Raw genomic sequence first — 17597 nt, 5'->3', positions numbered from 1 at the left:
GCCTGTTTTGTTTTTTTATAAGTGCAAACTTTCACTTACTCCAGCTGATATTTTAGGAATAATTCATATTTAGGTGATTTTAATGTTTAAAAACACCTTTACCATATGACTCATTTTGGATGTGGCTAAAAATAATGAAAATAGTTTTGATTCATTTGAATATTTCTCCTGACTTTCCTTTTTTTATGCTCTCTTGATTTCTCTTATTAGTTTGTACACCCACAAACATTTGCCTCCTCACCTCATTGACAAATTCTAAATTAGTGGTAGCTTATAGCGGTAAGGTTTTAATACGTGAAATTCCATCAACAACTATATCATTTCATTATTTTTAATTAACCAAAGAAGGAAGAAAATTTTAAATATAATTGAAAAATTCTCAAAACTTATCAGATTCAGTTCCTTTCCCCTTTTCTTAAGATTTCATATTTATTCAACCTTTATAAATTTTAAGATGAGATTTTTGAGATGAGATCTAATAGTTCCAGAAATGTTTAAACATCTGTTCTTAGTCAATTTTTCTTAAGACAGACTTTAGGAAGGTTTGATCAATTTATGAGGCTTATCATAATGGCTGTTTTTACCTGTGCATTTCCATACATTCCATTTGCTGCAAAAATATTTGCCCCCCTAAAGATGTCTTGGTTTTGCTTTTTTGGTACACTTAAATGTTTCAAATAATTAAACAAATTCAGGCGAAGGTAACCTAAGTAAACAAAAAACTATTGAAATTATGATTTTGTCCACTAAGAGAAAAAATGATTCAAACCAACCTGTAAAAAAGTAATTGCCCCCTAAACCTAACAACTTGTGCTACCTTGGCAGCAACAGCTGCTTTCGAGTGTTTGTGATACCTGGGAGTGACTCTCACATCCCTGTGGAGGACATTTTTCCCACTGGAGGTTTATTGAGCTTGTCCTGCTCAGTCGGACTTTAACTAGGTCACCTCAAAACTTTCATTCTTGTTTCTTTTTTTTAAGTCATTCAGAGGTGGAATTGCTGGTATACCTCTGGTCATTGTTCTGCTGCATAACCAAGTTGTGCATAAGCTTGAAGTCATTAACTGGTGGCTGGATATTCTCCTGCAGGATTTTCTGCTAAAGAGCAGAATTCATGTTTCCATCAATCATGGAAAATTGTCCATGTCCCAGACCATCACACAAACACCACCATGTGTAACTGTAAATATGATGTTCTTTTTCTGGGATGACGTGTTAGTTGTAAAACAGATGTAACAGGATGCACAGTTCGAAAATGTTGAGACTTCTGTCTCATCTTTCTACTGAATTCTTTCCCAAAAGACTTGAGCATCATCAAGATGTTTTTAGAGAGATGTGAGACAGGTCTTTGTGTTGTTTTTGGTTATCACTGGTTCTCACCTTATGACCTTTCCCATGGATGCCATTTAACCCCGTCCTTGTCTTATGGTTGAATAAAGAACACTGACTGTAACTGAGGCCATTTAGGAGAGCAGTGCTTCAAATGTTGTCCTGAAATATTTTGTAGTCTCCTGGATGAGTCGTTGATGCACTCTTAAGAGTTTTTGGTTGATCAGACCAAGAAAGGTCACAACTCTGTTGTTGGATAATTACTTTCTGGTTGGTTTACTAAAGCCTCAGAGCCTTGGAAATGGCTTTGTAAGCATTCACAGACAGATGTCAGTGACTTTATTTCTCATCTGTTCTTGAATTTCTTCAGATCGGAGCACCATGAGTTGCTTTTTGAGATCTATTCACAACACTGTAGTGTAAGCCGTGTTTAATCATATGACTAACCTTTGCAGGCCAAATTCCTCCGTGGCCCAACCCCTTTCCGTTCAGCTTCCTTAAAGTCACGGGTCATAGGAAACCTCCGGGTCCGTCTTCACTGTGGCTGTGGCGTGCTCTGTTGGTGTGTCTCGAACAGATTGTAAAATCTGCGCTCTATACAAACTTGATGGCATGAACTGGCGGTGATTTATCTTCCAAACTCCATTGGAATGGTGCTGTAAATAGCCATTCGGCTGTGCATGAAGTTAAGTCACCCTTACTCCATTGAAAAGGTCTGGTTTTTTTTTTTGGACAAGATTCTTCACCTGGATTCACAGATGGCGAGCTAGAATCATGGACTTATATTGATGGACTTTGAATTGAGCTTTGTCACTCAATCCATTTTGTGTATTGTGTTGTTATCTGCACCAGTCACTTTAATACATGCACCAAAACTAAAACTGAATTTGCTGCTTCTTGGTTTTTACCCCTCAAGCTCTTTCAAATAATATACTTTTGATGCTGCATTTGTAGCCCAGTAAAATTGCCTAGTCTTTATGCGTTACAGTAGTTCTAAGCATCTTTCCCACATTGTGGATGATTTTTAAAGCCTTCATATTGCACTATTTGGATGTTCTAGAAGCATCATTTTGTCAATTTAGTAATATTCATCCATCCATTGTCTATACCTGCTTATCCATGCAGGATGGGGACTGGTTGCCAGTCTCCAGGGTCACTGGGCGAGAGGCGGGGTCAACCTAGGCAGGTGACCAGTCTATTATAAGGCTAAGTTAAAATATAGATTTTTTTTAAATGTATGATTATTGATAATGTTTCACAGCTCTGATGCTGCACAACTTAGTGCTTCTATTTGAATTCACAAAAAATATAGATTTCTAAATAAAAAACTATTAAATACAGATTTATTTGGACTCCTTACTCGAATTAAGCATTATGAACATTAATGAAAATAAAACAGAAAACTGCAAATATTTTAAAATTCTTTATTCATAAACTTGATGCAAGTTTACAAATAACTGTACATGGTCAAAATATCCTCAAATGGAAACTGAAAAATAAACAGAAAGTAGGGCGAGCCAAACGCAAGACTCAACATCTCTTTGTTGATAATAGAAAATTCAATGATAATCGTGATAAACGGATGTTTTCCAACAACACCGTCCAAGTAGGGAAGTGTGGAGATGTGATCACTTCATGGCTGTCTACCTTCAATCTTTAATATCTCCTGTGATCAGATTTTTGGCTCGTTTTTAGAGGCATTCTCCCAGCTTAATGAAGGCTCTGCAGCAAAAGAGGTTGGTAAAATGCCAGAAGATTTATGCTGTAAATATTCTGTGCCAAACACACCAACTGGTCAGTGGTGGGACACCTCATGAAACAAATACCAAAAACTCACCGCCCTTCAAACATACCAGACAAATGTAACAACAGAATATGGAATGAAAGATCTAGTTTTTCTGACCTGAAAACATTAAGTTCACAAGTTCCTATAGCGCTTCTCCAAGGTGGCAGCTATGCAAACGACCTGGAAACATTTGTTCGCACACCAAAACTGGGAGTAAACAACGCAAATATTACAGTTAATATTGAAGAGATCATCATGCTACAGAAATCCCACACTCTTGTCTGTTTGGGTCTTCAACTTTCATTGTCTGAATCACAGACAAAAAACAAGTTTTTCTAAAATCGCTTCAGTTTTGTTTCCAACAACACATTGCTTGATGAACAAGCCAAGCTACAGTCCAATGGAGCACTATTTAAACCCAGATAACCCAACAGAAATATTCATGAACCTTCTCGTAAGAATCGTTGATTACCTGAGTTGCCTTTAAGACATCTGCAGACAGTGTTGACAAATAAACTGCAAAAGAACCATCAGATTGACAGATACAGTGCACGTCCCGCGCTAAGCGGACAGGAGGACTTGTGCTGTGCTGCGGCACGTTGCATCGTTACGGTCAAAATGTTAGATTTTCATGAAGACTTCAGATTTCCATCACAATATCCCCCTCTCTAATTGTAACATAAAAAAAAGATGTGTAAGATTTTGGCGGCAAAGAGAGCCCTGAAGATGAGGGGCGTTTAGCTGCAGAGACGACAGAGGAAGAGTAGGCCAAGATCTGAGCTGGAACGGCTGGAAACGACTGGCATGGTGTGGCTTTAAATAGGAGGCGAAGGTTTAGATGTCCTAATAGAGATAAAGCTTCAGAACAAAGAGGCCAAAGATGGATAAAACTGGTAACGATCATGGGAAATATGGATGACACATTCAGCATTCTCAAATCTGTAACATTAGGGAATCTTTAAACGTAAGCTACATGTTGCCCATTTTTCACTTCTGAAGCCGTTGAGTTCAGGTGCTGATCATTTCAAAGTCATTTTCTGCAATCCTTTCATAGTCTACTCAAAGAAATGTGGTTTTATAGCTTCAATGGGCGACATCTACCAACTGGAGTTCACCGAGTTATTATGGTTTGATCAGGGCACACAATCTGTTAAGATAAAAGTCAATGGGCCCAAACGTGGATCAGAACCAAAAACAAAATGTGAATAGTGAGTAAATCAAAATTCAGATAATAAAAAATTAAATGAAATTCCACGTCGGATTTAAGCATTTTAATCGCCACTGTTAGCTTTAATTCATGAAAATATTTACCTGCAACAAATTATAAAGTCAGACAGCAGGCCTTAAGGACGTGAATGAAATAGTTTGTTTTAAATCAGGGTACAAATTGGTGAAGGGGTGTATTGATCTAAAGTTGTTTATTTCTGGTGAAAGTGGTCCAATCAGCAGAAAAGTAGGCGTGAAAAATCAAACATCTTTCTCCATTTTGGTGGAAAGGCAAGTCTGACAGAAAGAAGGTTGGAGATTTAGAGATTACAAATGAGGAACATTCTGTACAGGGAAGATCAAGGATAGACCAGAAGATAGTGGTGCAAGACTGTAAAAGACTAATGAGAGACAAATGAAAATGTTCTGGTTTAAGCTGGACTACACGAGCGGCCCTATTTAATAGTCACACCGTTGCCCCTTTTCCATTTATGGTTCCAGCACTGAACGGCTCCACTCCGCTCTACCTCGTTCTACTAGGGACAAAACCTGTTGCGTTTCCATCGAAGCTCCGCCTCCAGTCGTCAGCGTCATGTGGTGTGCAAAGTAAACACTCGTGAGGTTGTGGAGTCCAGACCATGCTCCCGTCCATAACTCCTGCGACGATGACCATAAATGGTCCATGACTTCAAGTCACTTCCACAGCTTTCGGTCTATCTCGCTCTGGTAATTGTGGTCCTTAATATTTTTAATACGCTCTGCTACCTTGAAGAACACTTCTCCATCGAGCTGCCGCTGAATATTGCAATCAGACTCATACGGCTGACTATGCTCATGCCCAATCAGTGAACAGCAGTCTGCTCACGTCCAATTTCGGCCCTGCCCAGCCCCAACAGGACCTGCTGACGAGCAGGTCGCAAAACATGCTTAGTGTAGTGGAGCAGGTTAAAGTAGAGCGTGTGGAAAAGGGGCATTTGTCTGAGAAAGATGATGAACGTCATCGGTTTGTTTACAATGCAGAGCTAGTTCCAACTCAAAGGATCAGACCTTTTTAAAAAAAAAAAAACAAATAAAAAACCAAGATGTGTTTCCTGTACAACTTCAAGCAGAAATGATTCGGTGTTGGCATCAACCTTTGCAGCCAAAAGCAGAAAAGTCCACCAGCACTTTGAGGGGCAACAACAGAAATATGGCAAAACGAGACTTTCAGCTTCGACATTAGGCCTGTCTTCTGGTAAAATATCTTATCACATATAATCATCCTAGTCGTGACTGGCTGAACAGCTGATCTTTGTTCAACAACACTGAAGCATTTTAATCTACACTTCATAAACTTTCAGAAGAGGTGAGGGAGAGAGAGCAGCAGATCTTTTCGGTTTTAAGATAAGCTTCCAACATCTGAAATTGGCTCTTTTATTGTCTAGGATGATCAAAGAACAAAAAAAATAAAATAAAATTCAAACAATGTCTTAAACAATATATGCATTTATGTACCTGTTAATTTCCAAAAGAAACAGAAAAAGTAAAATCACAGTCCATTTAAAAACTGGTGCAATGAGGTGCCACTTCAAGAGCTTCGGTTTTGATCTTTTTTAAAAAAAAAAAACAAGAGTCATTTAGACAGAGGGTAACTGATTGTGGGGTTCGCTTTGCCAAAGCAGCTAAATGAAAAAGCATTTCCCCACATCTAAAAGAAAGAAAAATCTAGTTTTCCTCTTTTTTTCCTCCAAAAGAAAAAAGAGCATTAAAAAACAGGACAGGTGTTACCCTCATATTGTCCTCCTCACTGAAACAGAGGGGGGGGGGGGGGGGGGGGGGGGGGGGGGGTATGAGACCAGAGTTCAGTCCTTTCCAGAGCAGAGTGAGAGAATACTTGTCAGATGAGGCAGCGAGATGGCTTCTGTGAGAAAGATGATTTATTCCCAGTAAGTCAGAGAGGGAAAATATTCTGAAGAAAACAAGATGACCCAAAGACATGTTCCAAGTGCATAGTGGTGGCAGCTCCTTATCCGTCCTCTTTGGGTGGTGTGTACCAGCCTGGAACCAAAACAAAACTGTTGTTAATGGGTTTTTTTTTTTTTATAAAGGCAAATTTAAACACTCCAAATTTGGTTTTTAAATGTTAACATACCATTCTTTTCATGAATCTGCACGAGGGATTTGTACGACTGTTGTGCTCTTGCAAGATTGTACTGGTTCTAAAACACAAATGACAAATAGTTTAAAACCTTTCTAATGAGTGGAGAACAGGAGGGCTTTTATTTTCTTCTTCTCTCTCTCATCTCATCTCATCCGCATGTCTTGGGACATTACTGGAATATTATTTTATGACCTAACCCTGGTTTTAACATCTCCACAACTATATCCCTGTCATGTCTTCTGTGTTCCTTGGTCTTTTTGGCTATGTTCACACTGCAGGTCTTAACGCAGAAATCGGATTTTTTTTTTGGGTAGTTGTTCACATTACTTTAAAAATGTTGCGGCTCAAAACTGACCCGCATGCGCAAAAGAACAATACAAGCGCCATGAAGCGCAGCACAACAGTAAACACGGAGAAATAGATGTTCTGGTTTAAGTGCACAACAGAAGCCATTTATTGTCAGCGGGTGCTGTGTGGGAAACACGTGAATAAAAGGAGAGTGAAACTCTTTATTGGTCCGTTGTAGAGAGATCTGACTGCCAAATCAGCATCCAAACCGTTTGGATGCGGAGACACAGCCAGCAATGGTGGAGCAGGGATGTTAACAACTTTACAGAGACAGAGTTTATTCAGAACTTTAGCATGTCGAGGGCAACCTTTAATCATATATGTCAGCGCCTCTCCTCTCAACTCCACAGGCAGAAGACCTGATGCAATCCAGTGTTTCGGACTGCAGCAGTCGAATTTTACAATACAAACTACAGGGGTTGGACAATGAAAGTGAAACACCTGGTTTTAGACCACAATAATTTATTAGTATGGTGTAGGGCCTCCTTTTGCGGCCAATACAGCATCAATTCGTCTTGGGAATGACATATACAAGTCCTGCACAGTGGTCAGAGGGATTTTAAGCCATTCTTCTTGCAGGATAGTGGCCAGGTCACTACGTGATACTGGTGGAGGAAAACGTTTCCTGACTCGCTCCACCAAAACACCCCAAAGTGGCTCAATAATATTTAGATCTGGTGACTGTGCAGGCCATGGGAGATGTTCAACTTCACTTTCATGTTCATCAAACCAATCTTTCACCAGTCTTGCTGTGTCTATTGGTGCATTGTCATCCTGATACACGGCACCGCCTTCAGGATACAATGTTTGAACCATTGGATGCACATGGTCCTCAAGAATGGTTCGGTAGTCCTTGGCAGTGACGCGCCCATCTAGCACAAGTATTGGGCCAAGGGAATGCCATGATATGGCAGCCCAAAGCATCACTGATCCACCCCCATGCTTCACTCTGGGCATGCAACAGTCTGGGTGGTACACTTCTTTGGGGCTTCTCCACACCGTAACTCTCCTGGATGTGGGGAAAACAGTAAAGGTGGACTCATCAGAGAACAATACATGTTTCACATTGTCCACAGCCCAAGATGTGCGCTCCTTGCAACACTGAAACTGACGTTTGGCATTGGCATGAGTGACCAAAGGTTTGGCTATAGCAGCCCGGCCGTGTATATTGACCCTGTGGAGCTCCCGACGGACAGTTCTGGTGGAAACAGGAGAGTTGAGGTGCACATTTAATTCTGCCGTGATTTGGGCAGCCGTGGTTTTATGTTTTTTGGATACAATCCGGGTTAGAACCCGAACATCCCTTTCTGACAGCTTCCTCTTGCATCCACAGTTAATCCTGTTGGATGTGGTTCGTCCTTCTTGGTGGTATGCTGACATTACCCTGGATACCGTGGCTCTTGATACATCACAAAGACTTGCTGTCTTGGTCACAGATGCGCCAGCAAGACGTGCACCAACAATTTGTCCTCTTTTGAACTCTGGTATGTCACCCATAATGTTGTGTGCATTTCAATATTTTGAGCAAAACTGTGCTCTTACCCTGCTAATTGAACCTTCACACTCTGCTCTTACTGGTGCAATGTGCAATCAATGAAGACTGGCTACCAGGCTGGTCCAATTTAGCCATGAAACCTCCCACACTAAAATGACAGGTGTTTCAGTTTCATTGTCCAACCCCTGTACGTCCCACATCCAGACGGTTCCTATGAGCCTTTCAACTAGACTTGAATAAAGATTTTTCTCTGTTTATTAATGAGCTCTAACGTCTCGCTGTCTCTCCACTGTGCAGTACTATTTTAGCCCCCCGCCTGTTTTGCTAACTGCAACCGTTTCCTGCTGGGCGGAAAGCTGTGATGAATGTGATGAAAAATGATGCAAAGTCACATCTAATCCACCCTGGTCGTTCCCACTAGAGTCACATTCCAAAAGATCAGCGAGTCGGATTCAGGACCACATATGAATATGGCTCAAATTTGATTCCAAAAAGTCAAATACGGTTCAGATATGAGCGCTTACACGTGTTCTAAAAAGTCTGACCTGGTCACTTGACCCACAATAAATCTGATTTGGGCCACATTTGCCTGTAGATCGCTATGTCATTTGTTCTCTAATGTTTGTTAACAAACTGCAGAGTACACAATACCTTGTTGGCTCCAAACTGGACTCTGGCTTTGCCTTTAACCAGAGTGGCATTTATCTGCATAATGACAGATTCTATTGAGTAGGCACTGCTCCAGCCCTAAAACACACACACACACACACACACACAAATGAATCCAGCTCTATGACCACTAGAGATGAATAAAACTTACAAACGTTGTGTGAGACTCATGCATGTACCTGTTTTGTGAGAAGTTCCATACACAATGCTCCACCTCCTAGAACATAACTAAAACAAAACATCATTAATGGTATTAATTAATGAAGAGCTTTTGGAGGCACTGTAGTTAACATCAACAGCATATGGCAAGTTGCGACATAGGTGAACTAGACAGTGAAGATCGCTGCACACTTACCCTCCGGAGAGCACAGGAGAGACAACCCGTACAAAAGGGGGGTCAAAAGGAAAATTATCCTGTCAGATGACAAAAAAACAACAACAAAAAACAAACAAACAACAAAAACACAAAAACAAATGTCAGTTTTGGGATAACAAAAAAAATTCCACCCTTTTCCAAAGAACAAAATACTAACATTTCTACTTGACTCACTTTATAAGAGAAATTGAGCAGAATGAAGTCCACTCCTTCCTTTTCTTTTAAAACCTGCAAGTCGCTATGCAATGGACTATCTGGATCTACCCTAAAAAGAAACAAAAGTCAGATCAAACAGATTAGACGACATCTTCAGAGGGAGATACTTGTAGAAAACAAGCCAAAAGTAGAACTTACTTCCTTAATTTGACGTGCCATTCATAAAGGCTGTCATTGACTAGTTCGACTGAATAAATACCTGAGAAACGAGTGGAAAAAAAGCCTTTTATTTAACCTTTTTGTAACATGTTAGAATAATAAGAGCCACAGTTAGAGACTGATCCCTGTATTTACCCGTCTTGTAACTCTGTGACCTGTAGATCTCCCTGAGTTCCTTCATTAAGCGATCCGAGGCTTGTACTGAACCAGAGACTGCACCCTGCAATATAAATTAGGTGTTGATTAAATGCTTTCCAAATGGACAGATGTGTAGTTCCTAAACAGTAACCTTGAAAGGAGGCAACCATGTCTGAGTACAGTGATGTCAGTGGCCAATAGATAATAACCTCTCTACTCTGTTGTACTCACCATACTTATTACACAATAACAGTAACAGAAGAGGCACTCACATTCAAATGATCTTGTCTCTGGTTTTTACGTATTTTTTCCAAGATGGCCAGATTTTCTTTTTCTATTCCATCGTCTTCTGACTTTTTGCCTTCTGGGGGCTCCTCTTCTTTCATGTCATAATGGTCCAGGTCTTGGTCCAGATCTAAGTCCTGCTGCAACAGATTATTGCATTGAAACCAAGTTAGGCAATTAACTGTGTAAGTGAAGCGTTTCATCACGTGAATTTGCCACACTGTCAGAAATGTTTATAGGAACCTCTCCCATTTCCTCCTCTTCTTCCTCTTCAGATGTCACCTCATCTGTTGGCCCATGCTGTTGCAGAGTAAAATAATAAAAGTTAATAAATAGTGAATTTCTGATATCGACAAAAACACGCACAGAGCTCTTGTTTCCTGCGCCCACCTTGCGCTCTTGTGTAATCGGGCAAGCAGGTAGAGGCTGGTCCAGCATTTCCACATCTGGATGTTGTGGCAGATTGTAAAGCCGACATAGATCACAAATAAGACGCTTCAATTGCTGAAGAAGCTTGAAAGTACAGCAAGAAAAATGGGAAATTAATAAAACGAAAATAACCAGTGTTAATTATTAGGTATAAAGAAATATAATACAAATGCTCTGACATGAAGAAACTCCTACAATCCTTATATCATTTGCAACCACGATGCGTTCTGAACCATATTGCTGTAAATTGGGACACATAAATAAAAACTTATTTTGTTAATAAAAACTATGTTGTAGTTAGTTTCCAAGATGTTGTTAGGCTATAAGCCTATAACAGAGAATGCACATATGTACCAAAAAGAAAGATGAGGAGAAACGTACCAATGTGCTGCCTTTTCTCACATCCTCTAAGCGCTCCAACACTTCAGCCAGGCTAGGATCATCGGAGTCAACAAACCATATTGGGGGTGTTGAGGGGTATGACTCCTGTTAGAGAGGTAAATAAGTCAAAAATGTAGTGGCTGCTGTTCATTTCACCCCGTCCCCACTGAGTCATTTTAAGGTTTAGCCATTTCATATCAAATGTTTTTGGGTACAAAAAGAGGCCATCAGCCACAGGTACGAAACATTCCCGCATTGGGAAGGATCCGTACCTGTTCTGACAGAAGTAATATCCTATTAGCTACTAAGTGTGCTATAAAATAATAGGGTTTAACTATCATATCTACAAGCTGGTCTGCAATTTTGGATGAAACAGTCGCCCGGCCCGAATCAGAACCACAATCAATGGAAAGAGGGCTTATTATATATTCATATCAATATACATGTAAATTTAACATCAAGTTTAAGTATTTTTATGGGCATCTTCATAATTAATCAAAATTATTACATATCAAGAGAAATACAATGACACACAGTGGTTACGTTAATGGAGACAAAATGGTTTGTTTACTGGTAAGAAATAGAATTAGGTAGTGACAAAACATCAGCAGGTGAGTATGAATCGTCACGGGGGCAACTGGTCTACATGACACATTGAAGGTGCTGTAACACTGCTTCCCATATTGCCATTTATATTTGCATATTAAAAATGCATGTTATAATAGTATAAACATGATGAAATGAAGAGCCCTTTGAGAAGCACCAAGTTCTGCCACGTCTTTAAAGTTTGCGTGTCGCTCATGATGCGCCCCAGTTTGGTAAAATGCATGTATACTGGGATAAAGGGTTTGATATCTAGAGTGTTCTGCTGCTTCAGGAAAGGGTAAGTTACTTTTGGCATGACGTCACCATTTATTAAAATTAAGGTTCAACTGATTGTCAAGAAAAAAAACGTTGATGTTCTAGTTCCTCTTAGGTGGTCAAATAATTACCAGCTGAATTAATAAAAACTAGGTGGCATGCTGGAGTTATGCTGCGTTCGGGTTGTCTCAAAGGTCGGACTGAGGATGATGTCACATCAGAGATGCGAGTATTCCTCTTGAAAGTGAGAAAACGGTGGGATTGGCTCAACAAGCTCTGACTTTCCTAGTTGGAACCACAACTTCATTGCCTGTTCTTGTTTTTTTGAGACTTGCAACTCGGATTATTTGGCTCCTGAGTACAAACAGAACACACCAATAGTGAATGAAATGGAAGCACTCTAGTCAGCATTGCCCAGGCGAGTAAAGCGTCTGCATAGCACAGCAGGAGTTTACAGATTGTTATTATTTGGTTATTGCTGCAGACTTTTAGTAACCCCGGCGTAAAGCAGCAGCAGCACATTTATGTGGTATGTAGTGATGCTTATGCCAGGGGATTTTTCAGTGTGTCCCAATAAAAAAAAAAAGTCTGTGGCAGCCTGGCACAGCTGGGGATCAAATTTATTGTGTTAAATGCATAAGAAAGCGATGCTGGTTGTTTACTTTAAAAGGTGCTTATTTTACTTGCCACTGAAACAGCGCAGATATGCAATAGTGTGATTAGAATATGAATTGGTGATTTTTTCGTGGTAACAAATTTTGTTTAAAGATTGTCTTCGATTTGAGTTTCAAGAGAGCAGAATTCTGGTTTGAAGTAAAAATGGCATCATTTACATAAAACTAGTGAAAATGTATTTCATGGCTCCAAGTGCTTTCTAGCCAAATGTCCCATGACGCACAGCCACCCACTGAACAAGATGATTCGTCCTCAGTGTGCTGTAGAGAAATAGCACCTTTAGCATGAATGACAAGTGGCACTGAAGCTTTAATTAGATCCACCGTTTTGATAAACATCTGTTTATACTATTCAAGAGGCGTGAAAATGATCTTCATGCTTTAAAATAACATGAATGCGAAGACATCACCTTAAACAACGCTAAATTGTATGCGTTCAGATCTAGTTATTAACTATGTGATGATGTGTCTAATCACGATTAAATAAACATTTAAGCTAAAAACTGCAGATCTACAAATGATTTTCTAAAGCCTAAGACAGTCTCTGGCCTGAAATATCCCCTTGTATAAAATTTCCTGGCCGCTCTTTTTCTGACATGCCGTTTCAAAGTCCGTCTACAGTTGAATAAAACACCTGAAGGATGTGGAAAACAAACGCAACTGTGATTGTTATGAGTTTTTCTTTGCTGAACAATGTTTCTTCTTGAGCTGTTGTGCTAATTTGCTCAAAAGGTCTTTATTTAAAATGAAACTCTGACACTTTTTAAAACTTTAACGTGGTTTGGTGAGGATTTAAAACCTAATTCATTTGCAAAATAATTCAAGGAGCTCAAGATGAAAACTGGTTGAATGAAAAGAAATGGACAAATCCACATTGTAACACAATAAGAAAAGAATTACTGTACATTCATTTTCAAAGGCAATGCTAAGGGACCTTTGGTTTAGTACTCCAGCCTGTCAAAATTTTGTATTGTTCTTTTATCTTGATTATGGCTTCTGAGAGATCAGAAAAACAATTATCATCCCAGCACTTTTCACATAAGAGGAATAGACATAAGCATGGTTCTGATTTAAATACTTCAGACAAGGTCTGTTTAGTAGTCAAATTACAGATGAAGCTATTTTCCTTTGCAATTTCATCAGCTTAGGTCGTATAAATTTAGAAATGAACACAAAAGACATCAGCAAGCTGTCTGTGGATGACACTTAAAAACATCTGGATGCTTTTGTTTAGAGCTGGGTTTTTAAATGGCCCTGACTTTGGGTAGCAGCTACATTCAATTCAGTCTTGAGTCACTCCATTATAACTTCAATAACCTATCCATCAAACACACACAAGTATTCAGCCTACAGTTTTCACAATGACCCACAGCTTTGTTTTACTTGAAGGTATATTGTTTAAAGCGCTGGTGATGATCAACGGAAAATATGAGATTGAAGAATGACCGAGACTGTTGAGGTAGGCTGGTGGAAGAAATAGGTCACAACATGTCTGCTATAACAATAACAAGACTTCAGTAAAGATGACAGCAAGCTTTCGCTTGTCCACACAGTTAATACTCTGTGGGTCTGTGTCCATATTTTTGGTGACAATTTAAATGTCTGTATTTGGAAAATAACACCAGGCTCCGTCAAGCTAGAAATATAATGACAACATGATCAAAAACACACAATCAATCATTACCAAAATGTTACAACTACATTTCTGTTATATTACCCTGCCTGACGTCGATTACATAAAACACGAGATAAGAAACGCCTTAGCAAACATTTCACTGCTTGTATGGAATCAAATTATGTCAGTAGGTAGACCTACAAGGTAGATCAGTCATATTTCAATTCAGTGTTAAAAGATTGTACCACCTCTGAATGTGGCCTGCACAACTGAAACTTATCCGAACCCTCGCTGGGTGGTTCTGAGTACGAATGTGTCTGTTTTCATAGCTGATCATATCACTCTGGATCAGCTCACCGAAGGTTTTATGGACTAAAAGTGTCAAATGACTGAGAAAAATCTGAACATTTAAATATGGAAAAATGTCAAGACAGCCTTGTACAACATTAGGTCTGAAGACTGCATAACAAATCTGTTACTGCAATCTCTCTTTGTGCAGAATCAACACTGCAAAGAACTGCTTAGACAGCAATAACACTATTAGGTAGTGACAAAGCCATTAATCAACAAACGATTGAAATCAGCCCATTTAACCCGGATTGGGTTTGATGGGCGGCTGGTAGGCCAGACCTAAAAGAAAAACGGAAATCAGTATCAACTAGTACAAACCAGACTGGCACATCTCTACATCTCAGTAGAAAACATTTTTTGCTGCATCAACATTTCTTGCTAGTCATTAAGAAGCCCTATAAAACATCTGTTTTGAATGGATGGAGAAATTTAAGACCCCAAAATTGTGTTAATGAACGTTATTCAATAATCTGTTTTGTGTTTTTTCTTGTTTTCCTATTCTGGATTTATTTGTATGGCTAACTTGACAGATCTTTGGTAATTTCATGCTGTTTTTCAATGTGCTAAATAAATAAATTAGACATTTACAAAGCCAGACATGTTTGAGTACTTAATGTGAGACAGTTATAGCGCTGATAGACTCTATCTAAACAGTCCACAGATAAACACAGTATTATGCCTTAAATTGTCCTAATCAAAAAATCCCAAAAAACAACAATGTCATACAATATATAGTTTCCTCCACAACACATCCAACTATTTAAATCATCCAATTCTATTAGTCACTATTTACAACTACGGTAAGCCACTCTATACCAGTTATGTTATTGTGCAAAAAAATTACTTCTGGGAGTTCCCAGCAAACCTGGTCTAATACAAGCCAAAGCTCCACCTTTCTCTTTCACACGACCATTGTACTGTGCTTCGGTGTACTAATGCAGCACCAGCTACGCAAGTGAGTTGCAGCTGCCTGTGATCTCAAACCACGTTTGTCTGTCCCAAAAAAACGAGCGAAAACTGAACTGCGTGTGCGTATTTGTGCAGATAAAGAAGGATGTGGTCAGGATGTCGGAGAGCTTCTTCATCTGTGCTGCCTGAAGAACTCAAAACAACGACTGCTGTGACAACGGGGTCACTCAGTTATTACATTTCATCTGCACGTCTAGGATTTTAGGCGCATTTTAGTTTTAAAGTGACTAAGAATCCTAACAATATAGAAGAAAGGTGATTTAATGACCGGGTGACGCGCTAAGAGACCCGTTCTTTGTGTCATCAATTAAATACATCCAAAAACAACTCCGTATTTCCCTGTGCGTACACGCATCTAATCGTTTCCGAACAGGTTGATGTGTCTGGTTAACATAGTCGCTGTTTTACCTGCCAAAAAGTTGGCTAATAGGATTAGTCTATTTACTGGGAAGGTAGAAAACAACATTCCATTAAACCGCTTCTGTACGTTACGTCTGATTACGACGACGTATTCATTAAAATGTTTTCAAAAACCTGCAACAAGATGAGCAGCTTTTGTACCTACGCCGACCCGTTTATTAATTAACCACATTAAATTCATTTATACGAAAAGAAAGTTGGTATGTGTAGTATTTGAAGCGGTAACGTAGTTAGCTCGGCTAACAGACGAGCTAGCGTTACTTTCAGTTAATATGCTAGCAAAGCTACCGCAGCGTCGTTACTACCAACCGTTTTGGTAGCATTCTCAGCATTTCATTGGTGAATTCAACTATTTCACGGTATTATCTTTTTACAAGACGTCGTCTGTTTTAATGACGTATCTCTAAATGATAAAAAGACAAACGCGAGCACTCAACTCCCAGTTGTGCTTGTAAATACGGTGGGTTCGGTGGAGTGATTTGGTTTCAGTTAATAGTCAGATCGCTAGCTTGTGCGCAGAGCTGGCCTCAAACTCACCGTGATGTTGCAGTGAATGATCAGCAGCTTCTCTCTTGTTACGTTGAACTGGCAGCTCAGCTCATCGGGTTTCCAGTCTATTATTCGGAAACGCTCGTGATTTGGGTCAAAAATCGACTCCAGAAACTTCAGCTCGGCCTTCAGCCCCGAAACCGACATCTTCTGTTCATCTCAAAGCACCAGGCCGCTGGCAGAGGGGAAGTCAGGGCGGAATGCGACCGCGCAGTGGAGTCGGCTCGTCGGATCTCGCATGTTAGCGTGAGAACAACAACAAAGAGCCGGAGACTGAGCTCATAACCATCAATAAGTTGCGCATTTTACAGTACACTTGACGCATTATTAGTATTTTTTTTAATAACAGAATCTTTTTGTTCCGGGAGTCCCGTTTAAATTACATCTTAGCAATAATAATAATATTAATAATTATTATAACAATAATAATAATAAATAACTGTTTGAAATGGGGTGGAAACTATTGGGTGAACGTATTCATATGTATTGAACATAGACACATTATTAATAACCTGTCATGAAGTCACATGTGAATACATTTCATTTTACCTATTTATTAACAAAACATATTCAGGTTACAGATGTACACTAAATACATTCCTATCACTTATTATATACAGGGGGAGGTTTGAATATCATCCACAGTTAGCTTTTTGAGTATTTCAATTCAAAAAGGCAAACCTATCCATTATATAGATATATTGCACAGTACCACATTTCAAATGTTTATTTCAGTTAACTTTGATTATTATGTTTTACAGTTAATGACATCCCACAATGTAGTTTCTCAGGAAATTAGAATATTGCTTAAAATCAATTTTAAAAAGTGATTTTAACAATCAGACTGTGGCTCTGTAGGCCAAAGTAGCTTAAATCACAGCCTTCAGCTTGTCTGCATTGTTGGTTCTGGTGTCTGTCATCTTCCTCTTGACAACTCTGTGACGATTATGAATGGCGCTTAGCACAGATTAGTTTAATGGCCATTGAGACAATTGTCATTAAACTATGGAGAGCCGTTTCATTCAAAATTAAATAAATACTGCTACTGATAAATTATTAATAAATATTCCATGAAATAAATAAATATCCCCATGAAATAAAACAAAAAGTTATGTTAAAATAAAATTTTCATCTTATTTTATTTAATTCATTTAAAGATTTATTTAATTTACTTATAAAGATTTATTTATTTATTTCATAAT

General features: G+C 39.1%; 1 protein-coding gene across 2 annotated transcripts; it reads right to left on the bottom strand.

Moving 5' to 3' along the window:
- Positions 1 to 2738: 2738 nt before the first annotated feature.
- On the bottom strand, positions 2739 to 16640 carry LOC124856468 (ubiquitin-conjugating enzyme E2 Q2-like). Of its 2 annotated transcripts, none has more exons than XM_047346899.1 (13): positions 16384 to 16640; positions 10957 to 11061; positions 10537 to 10659; positions 10390 to 10446; positions 10134 to 10283; positions 9859 to 9943; positions 9703 to 9763; positions 9523 to 9613; positions 9328 to 9386; positions 9152 to 9200; positions 8955 to 9050; positions 6452 to 6518; positions 2739 to 6357 (listed from the first exon to the last, which is right to left on the bottom strand). In XM_047346899.1, exons 1-13 carry the CDS (start codon positions 16540 to 16542, stop codon positions 6326 to 6328), a joined length of 1134 nt encoding a protein of 377 aa, XP_047202855.1. In that variant the 5' UTR covers positions 16543 to 16640; the 3' UTR covers positions 2739 to 6325. The 2 variants fall into 2 exon arrangements, with proteins under 2 accessions (XP_047202855.1, XP_047202845.1); XM_047346889.1 differs by having other exon boundaries at positions 10134 to 10286; positions 16384 to 16638.
- Between the last annotated feature and the right edge of the window lie 957 nt (positions 16641 to 17597).

The sequence above is a fragment of the Girardinichthys multiradiatus genome, chromosome 2 (assembly GCF_021462225.1).
Source record: "Girardinichthys multiradiatus isolate DD_20200921_A chromosome 2, DD_fGirMul_XY1, whole genome shotgun sequence".
In the NCBI taxonomy this organism is placed as follows: Eukaryota; Metazoa; Chordata; class Actinopteri; order Cyprinodontiformes; family Goodeidae; genus Girardinichthys; species Girardinichthys multiradiatus.
This window is presented reverse-complemented; position numbering and strand designations above follow the sequence as displayed.

What these genes read in the sequence shown, in the direction of transcription:
- LOC124856468 (XM_047346889.1), bottom strand. Translation starts at nt 16,542, where the DNA reads ATGTCGGTTTCGGGGCTGAAGGCCGAGCTGAAGTTTCTGGAGTCGATT. An exon ending in AAGAGGAGGAAATGGGAGAG is followed by an intron (nt 10,287 to 10,389) that starts GTTCCTATAAAC and finishes AATCTGTTGCAG; the next exon opens with CAGGACTTAGATCTGGACCA. An exon ending in TCCAGTTTGGAGCCAACAAG is followed by an intron (nt 6,519 to 8,954) that starts GTATTGTGTACT and finishes TTTGTGTTTTAG; the next exon opens with AACCAGTACAATCTTGCAAG.